This window comes from Hipposideros armiger, unplaced genomic scaffold (assembly GCF_001890085.2).
Source record: "Hipposideros armiger isolate ML-2016 unplaced genomic scaffold, ASM189008v1 scaffold_97, whole genome shotgun sequence".
NCBI classification, from domain to species: Eukaryota; Metazoa; Chordata; class Mammalia; order Chiroptera; family Hipposideridae; genus Hipposideros; species Hipposideros armiger.
In genome coordinates, this window is record NW_017731447.1 from 546,534 (window position 1) to 554,994 (window position 8,461).

Below are 8,461 nucleotides of genomic sequence, written 5' to 3' on the forward strand. Positions count from 1 at the left end.
AGAGGGCAGTGTCACTGGCCCTCATATGTGGGATCCGAACCGGGGCCCTCTGGCATCCCAAGCCAGTTCTTAACCATCGCGCCACTCGGCCGGCCCCGTAAAAACCATTTAATCCAAACCAAGCTCTTTCTTTTATGGACGAGATGACCCAGAGGGTTTGAGGAACTTGACCGAGGCCACCTGGTTGGCTGGTGGAGGTCCTTTCTCTGAGCATGGGAAGCGTGCAGCTTCAGGATGTCACCTCCCAGAAGAGGGGTCTCCTGTTAGGAGAGCAGTGGGCGGCGCTGGGAGCTTCTGAGCTGTCCCCCTTGTGTTTGGGGCACTTGGAGCTGTTGAAATTGTCTGGCTCCGCATGTATTCTGAAGCCAAGAAAGGTGGAATACAAGTAAGCTGGACCGCGGGAGCGGATGGGGTGTTTATGGAAAAGCACGTAGAGGTAGGAGCAGGAGAGGTGGGTCCTTTGGAAATGAGGTAGGTAAAGGTAGTCAAGGTGCAGGCTGAGCTGAGGGGACGACAAGGAAAGAACACACATTTGTTGACTGTTTGCTCATTCTGTGCTGGACACTTTAAATATGGCCGTCAATGGACACCCCGCCCCACTACCAATACCCTATGGAGGAATAGTTTTTAATCCCCACTTATTGTTAAACCAAGCAATGATTAGAGGCCTTTCAAGACTCTGAAATTAGCAGGAGGAAGGTGGACTGCACTCGAAGTTACATGATTCCCCAAACTAGGTTCTTTCTAGTTAAGGAAACTCAAAGGTGAGGATGACGTCTGGATGACATGAACTCCCGGATCATGGCGGAAGTGTTCATAGCAGGGCTTCCGAGTCGTGGTGAAACATGCAGGTTTCTCAGAAATTTCCCAGGAGCATGAACTTAGAGGTGGTTTTGTACCTGGGATCTCAGCATGAGGCAGGTCAGGAGCTGGCGAGCTGGAGCGGGAGGAAGGGGCAGTGTGGTGGCCGTGGTCCCTTCATGCCTTGTTGCCTAAGACAAAATTGCCGTTTTACATTTCAATTAGGAGGGATACTGGGGTCAATCAGAAGTGCCACCTAGAGGAAAATGGGCCCAGCCCAGCCCTGGGCCTCTCCAACTATTTTTAATGAACTTACTCTCTGAGCTGCCAACCTTTTTATATGCAAACTAAGCCTTTATGGGGCCACTGGCAATCAGGACTCATTAGAGAACTCATAACAAGCCTCAGTGAGAATCTGACAGGGGAAGAGAGAGAGGATATGCTTCAGCCCATATCCTGGACTAGAATCAGTCCAGTCCCCAGGCGAGGTTCCAGCTCACCTTGGGAGGGTTTCCAAGCTCCCCAGCCCTGCTGATCTCAGGGTGATCTTTGTTGACCCACCACCCCATCCTGAGGTGGTCCCACCCATCTGTAGGAACTGCCTCTTTCATTAAGGGGAGGAAAGATAGTGGCTTGGCCCCTGACTTCCTTAGCTGCCGGCGCATCTGCTGACACTGAGCCACTATTTTGCCTGTTCCTGCCTCAGTTTCTCTTTTGCAAAGTAGAAGGGATCCATTGGGTTGGTTCAGAGGACTGTCAGATTCCACACACCATCCATGAGCAGCCACATTTTGCTTTAGGACCTGGAGGTGAGAGATCCCAGAACTGATGCTCTTACTCCAAATGCAGCCATGCACCCAGCTCCCCTCCATGCACAGGTAGATACAGCAGGAAGAAGGTCATACTCTGGGGGAGGGAGAGCTGCCCAGGGCCCAGGTGGAGCGAGGAGTGGAGTCAGGACTGGCCTTGACCCTCATCTGACAACTCCCCACTTTTCATAGATCTACTCTCCTAATTCTCCAGCATCACCCCCCCTCACCCCCCCAGCTTCAGTCCTGAGCATCATCCTTTTCACAGAATTGCTCTTGTCCTCTGTGTATCTGCATTCTCACTTTGCTGGAGTAGGGGTAGGGGGGATATCAGCTGAGACGGGCACAGGACGGACCTACTGAGACTCTCTCCCCATGTGGGCCTCGAAGTCTCCAGAGTCCCACTCACGCCAGAGCTTCAGGGCCACATGCTGGGTTCAGGTCTATCCTCACCCCTTCTCCCCTCCACTGCCTGCCTTCCTGCTGCTCCTCTTTAATTGTGGTAAAATACACATACCATAAAATGTACCCCCTTAGCCAATTTTAAATGTGCAGTTCAGCGTGCTGAGAAGTACGTCCACATTGTTGTGCAACCATCACCACCATCCATCTGCAGAACTTTTTCATCTTGCCCAACTGAAACTCTGTCCCCGTTAAAGATGAGTTCTTTATTTCCCCCTCCCCCAGAAACCGTTTCTGTCTCTATGAATCTGACTACTCTAGGTACCTCCTATGAGTGGAGTTATGTAATATTTATCCTATTGTGACTGGCTTATTTTGCTTAGCATAATGTTTTCAAGATTCATCCACGTTGTAGCATGTATTAAAAGTTCCTTCCTTTTTAAGATGGTATCCTATTCTATTGTTTGTATGTATCACACTTTGTCTATCCATTCAAGCATTGATGGTGACTTGGGTTGTTTCTACTCTTTGGCTATTGTGAATAATGCTGCTATGAGACTCCTATGAGTTTGAGTCCCTGCTTTCAGTTCTTTTGGGTACAAGCCCAGAAGTAGCATCGCTGGGTCTGCTGCTCTTCAGGATGAAGGTGTGGGGAGTCTGGAGGAAGGGGGGGGGCATTGGTTGAACAGCCCTGGGGCACTCGCTCCCCTGATGCAAAGCTCCAGGGTAATCAGGAAGGACAGATATGAAACCATCCCAAATCATGGCATCAGGACTGGTTAGAGCGAAATGGGTCCTTGGGCCCCATCCAATGGACAATTAAGGAAGTTGAGTTTCAAAGTGGGGATGTAATGAGCTCTATAGTTCATCATAATCTCAGCAGGCACTGGTGCTCAGAGGTCTTCTTACCCCAGCTTTCAAAGGTGGAGGGGCTCATGTTTGCTTCCAGACCCAGGAGGGACAGCTGCCAGTTGCCTGATTGCCTGGGACCCCTCCCATCTGCTGAACCCCACAGCCTCCTTTCTGCCTTACTCTGCTGAGCATGGGGGTCAGCAGCCTCTGCCGAGACTCAGCAGTGGGTCCCTGAGGCAGCATCCTCAGGAAGGATGTGTGTGCCATGCTTTCGATGGCCAACCTGGCCCGAATCCATGTCTTGGCATGCCCTACACAGTGCCATAGCGGGAGGAATCTGGGGGATGGTGGGCCTGCCTGACACGGGGTGCCCAGGCCCTGCTGGTGTTAACAGAAGGCTTCACTCTTGCCCATGCCAAGCAGCCCAGGATACTGACCCTCTTCTACCCTGCTCCCGAGAATCCAGCAACATGCCAGCTTCCACGTCTCAGCCGAGAAGAGCACCCCACTCCTTATTTGACCCCATTCTCCTCCCAGCCCTCCCTGGGCAGAGCTGACTGCCCCAGGGGAAAAGAGGCCCAGAGATTCGTTTGCTTCATCCCCAAAGGCCCACTGGACCCCACTTGGCTCCAGGATAAGCTTGGCCGTTGCTGGCATTTGGAAGGCGCTTGGGGTGTATCCGCTCTGAGGGGCATTTCCTTGGGGTCAGGCCATCCCCAGAGTTCAGCCAGAAGCTTCTGGATATAAAAGGTCTCTGGGCTCATTCCAGAACATTGCTAAATGCCAGTATCAGCCCATGTATGGAAGGCCCTGCTGGACCCTCGTGCTGTGATCCAGGCTCACCTTCCAGAACCTCAACCTGGGGCTCTGCCTCAATGCTGGCGGCTCATGGGGGCCCCTGTGTCCCAACTCTTGGCAGCCAGGAACTAAGGCAAAGGGGTCAGCAGCCTGAAGTAGGATGGGGCGCCCAGCCAGCAGTGTCTGTCTCTGCCAGGGTCGGAGGGGTGCTGAGAGGAGCCCACCAGGAGTGGCAGAGCCTGAAGTGCATTAAAATGCAACCTGAAGAGAGCAGGGGATGGCTTCAGGGAGAAGTGGCCTTGAGACAGTGACTCTGGGACTGGGGCTGTGTCAGTCCCATTCCCTCCCTCAGGTGGCTGGGGGTGAGCACCAGGGCCCAGGATGGCCCCTGGGTGTGTCCGTGGGAGGGCGGAGCTGGGGGAACATCTGGGTGAGGTCTGGGAAGGCTCCTATGGCCCTGGCCCCCTGCTCCCCAGCCTGAGCCATGCTCTCTGTCCCCAGGACTGCCCCCAGCTGCTGCGAGTGGACAAGATCCTGGTGCCAGTGGAGGTGATCAAGCCCATCACGCTGAAGGCCAAGAACCTGCCCCAGCCGCAGTCTGGGCAGCGTGGGTACGAATGTATTCTAAGCATCCAAGGCAGCGAGCAGCGGGTGCCGGCCCTGCGCTTCAACAGCTCCAGCGTGCAGTGCCAGAACACCTCCGTGAGTGCCCGCCCAGTGCCCCCCGGCACCCCCGCCCCTCCTCCGCCCCCATCGCTCTTCTTGTCCAGCGCCAGATCACCTCAACTCTGCAGGACTTCCCCAGCTCCCTGCCTAACTGCTCCCCACGCCCCGCTCTCCCAGCCCTGCCCCTTACACCCCCCTACGCTCCTCCCCCAGCAGAGGGTGGGCTGTGCTCTGAGGCCTCTTGGCCAAAGCGGGCTGTGGGGAGAGGGGCTTTGGGGCCATCCATGGGGCTGCTGCGTGGTGTTGGTGGGCAGGTGTATTTGCCAGGTGTGTCCATCCTCCTTCCTGAGAGAAACCCTGGAGGCCCTGGGCCCCGCCTTCCTACCAGAGCTGAGCTGAGTGCCTCATGTGAGCCCACAAGGTCCCCCCCCCATACCCCACACTGCCTTCACACCTACACAGAGGTCATTTCCCAGGACAGGAGGCTTCTGAGGCAGACCACGCACCTGCAAAGGGAGCTGGCGGCACGAGTGTCCTGCTCAGATCAGCACAAACCCTGCCCAGTGTTGAGAAAATTCATGTTAGGTCCATGCTCGGGCTGTCACCTGATTCCTAGGTACACAGTGAGCCCTCTCGGTGCATCACCTCCGGCCTGCCCTGTGGCCTTCCGTCACTTCTCTGTGCACCCTCACTCTCTTCCTGGGTTACGTCTATGCTCCCAGATGCTCAGAGGCAAACGTTATACTTAAAGCCTTGTAACATTTTAAAGCTCTAAGAATCTTTCATATTCTTCTTCAGTGTACAAAAAAAAAAAAAACTGGAGGCCAAGAAGCACGGGTACATCTAGGTTTGTAGGGCTGAGGGTTATACAATTTGGGGGGCCTCTCTAAGAGTTTAATAAATACAAAAGTAGATATGCAGGCAGCCCTTCGAAGGGGCTGCAGCTTCGTGTGCCTTGGGGTACTTGCACCTACTCAGAGGGTAAGTGACGTGCCTAAGGTCACACAGCTAGTGAGTGGCAGGGCCAGGCCTGGATCTGGGGTCTTCTCCTGTGTCACACTGCCTCTCATTCATCCTTCTCGTTGCTCCTGGGTACATATATGCGGTGACTATATTTGGGGATGTGATGTAAGACCAGGAGGGTCCCAAACAAAGCCCTTCCTGGGAGAAGTCCACTCTTCCACAGGAAATAGGTTAGGGCCAGTGGAGCTCAGAGAGGCCCACACGCTTGCCCAAGTTTGCTCAGCATCACGGGGACTGAACTGACAATCTCCCTACCTTTGAACCCCTGGATGTGTACACACAGCTCCCCTGGCACCCAGGCTCTTTCGCGGGTTTCTGCAGCGCTCTGGATTAAAGCTGCAAGCAAAAGGGAGAGTAAACACCTCCTGTTTCCTCTACATCCTGAGGCCAAGCAGACCATCCCCAAGTGGTTCTCCCCGAAATAAGCAAGTCCCTGTGGGAAGAGAGAACCTGAGCTTCACATTTGACCCAGCAGAAGGCAGCTGGGGGTTCAGACCACGGAGGGAACAGCCCCGGTTCCTCAGAGACGCTGCCCCGGGAATCCAGGGCCCTGAGGTGTCAGGCGGGAGGACAGAGAGCAGAGCCTGTGGCCTCCGATGATGAGACCTCAGTTCCCCAGATGCCACAAGCCTGGGCCTCGGGCTTCTGCTGCCTCCGTTAAATAGAAGACGGTACCCCAGATGGCGACCTGAGTGTGTCCTATAAACCCCTGGGTCTGTGCTTCCAAGAGGCTCGTTGGGACCGGTGCCTTTCTGTGTCCTTCAGACGTCCGCAGCGTTTCCTGAGCAGAAGCCTGACTCAATGAAGGAGCCCACTAGGGGTCCCAGGGAACTCCCTGAATCGGAGGTGGGGTGGTGGGCAAGATCAGAGCCTCCTGGAAACAAGGGGATAAACAGGAGCTCAGCAGCCCTGACAGGTGAGGTCTGGGCAGGCGAGGCCAGGGTACCTGGAGCTGGGCCCCTGGTCAGTACCAATGGGACAAGGAAAGGGAGTGCTGGGCTCATCACATCTTCTAATCAAAGCAAAAATTAGCAAGTGAGCACGTTATCCCACAGGCTTGGTGTAACCCGTGGGAGCAGAGCCTGATCCGCCTGAGACTGATTGTAGAAGAGTTACTGTTGCTTCACTGCCTAAGTGAGGTCTCTGGAATGGGGGCAGGACAGGAGAGGGACCTCACAGAGAAGCAGGTCACTTCCAGCCCACTTTTGGGGAACAGGCCCTGGGCCAATCCCTGCAGCCCTCAGGGGGCCTGTGGGAGAAGAACAGGGTAGCTCACAGGCAGCAGTTGGAGGGGGAACAACTGCGGGTATTCTTGGCCTCCTTTCGACCAAAGTTCTAGAGAAATGTCAAGTGCTATTAATAATAGTGCCCAGTACCCGCCTCTCCGTCGCTGGCAGGCACCAAGTAAGTGGGCCGCAGAGGACAGCCAGCTGGCTGTGGTGCCGGCCGAGGCCCCGGGGGCGCTGGCCCAGCTTGCACCGACCCACACTAGCCTCAAGTTTTCTCTTGGTGCCCCAATTTACCACGCTCAAAACAGGGATGGGGCCACCGATGGAGAAGTACCTTATCCCCCTTCCGGCTTTACTGGAACACAGCTGGGAAGGGGCCTGCTGAGCCCTCTGGAGTCCTGGAGGTGGACACACATAGGCGTCTTATGTTGTTCAGATGTGTTCGCCCAAACAGTAGAACTTACCAGCCAACTATCTCCGAGCTTGGGACAAGGGAATGGCTGGAGGAAAGGATGTCCAAATTATACAGAGGTCTTCTCTTTTGCTTCAGAAGGTAGAGAAACTGAGGTTCACACGTTCCCAATGTCATGGTCAACATCCCCCCACTAGCAGGGCCATGGTGTGGCAGACTTGATTGAGACAATTAACCTCCTGGCCCCTGGGAGCCTGAAACACTCTTCCTTCAGCTCTGGGCATCCTGCAGATTAACTGCTCACTGATTACAGAGAGCCATATAAATGCTAAGTGGCGCGGAGGGGGATGGGAGCGGTGGTCCAGGCTCTCCAGCTGTCTGCCCTCCCCCTCTCCCTTTGGGATCCAGGTCATGGGGGAGCCAGTGTGTCCAGGAAGGAGAGTGACTTCCCTGGAGATGGAGAGAGTGGGGGGGGAGGGGCAGCCGAGGTTAATGATTTCTATAATATTTCATAATCAAGTTCCCAGGAATGGGAAAGAGAGAGAGAAAGCAATACCCAGCACATTTGATCCTTAAAGTCTTTTTTTTAGTTTCAATTTTCTTCAAAAAGAAAATGTGTGCGCGCGCGCACACACACACACACACACACACACACACACACACACATACACAGACACACTCACACACATCTGAACACACAAGCGCTCTCATATGCATACACCTCCATATGTACCAAGTGTCTGGCACATAAAAACTCAATAGATGGCTGCTATTATTATTCCACATAAACATAAACACAATCAACACAAATATATTTTGCATAGCCTCCCTAAGTGTATATACACAGATTAAAATGCACAATAACATTTGAGCGCTTGTTCTAGGTGACAGGCATTGTACTTCTGCGCGTTGGATGGTTGTCTCAAAACCTCACAACGATGCTATGGGGAATGCACTGTTGATAATCCCCTTTACAAATGGGGACACTGGGACTTGGATCATTTGCTCACATCCACACAGCTGGTCACTGAACCATGCTGTGGCAGTATGTGTGTGTGCATACATGCGTGTATGAACTCAGAATACAGATGTGTGCACTGACCTCGAGTCAGCATGTGCGGACACATGTGTGCACACAGACACACCCGCACACATGCGGGATTTCTCGCCTTGCTCTCTGGGGGGTTTCAGGTCCTTCCTGAAAGGGCCCTGAGGTTCTATTGATCTTTGGTCCCCATGCCCCTGGTCACGACCTGCTACTTCCTCTTTGGGTTCTGGCCAGACCAGGGCTGAGCGGGCAGGAGGCCAGCGCTGCCTCACTGGGGCTGGAACAGCTAGCCCTGCCCGGAGCCTGGGACCGCACTCACCGCATGTCTCTGACTGGGGCCATGGAGGAGGAAAGCAGAGAGGATGCGAAGTGGAGCTCTCTGTCTCTCTGTCTCTCTGTCTCTCTCTCTCTCTCTCTCTCT

The 8,461-nt window shown here is 54.2% G+C and overlaps 1 protein-coding gene across 1 annotated transcript in view; it reads left to right on the plus strand.

Annotated features, from left to right (window-relative positions):
• Window positions 1-8,461, plus strand: part of PLXNA4 (plexin A4) — a 378,640-nt gene that overhangs the window by 293,436 nt on the left and 76,743 nt on the right. Inside the window, exon 10 of the mRNA XM_019646084.1 lies at window positions 4,164-4,364. Within this exon, the coding sequence (XP_019501629.1) occupies window positions 4,164-4,364 (201 nt within the window). The remainder of the gene's footprint in view (window positions 1-4,163; window positions 4,365-8,461) is intronic.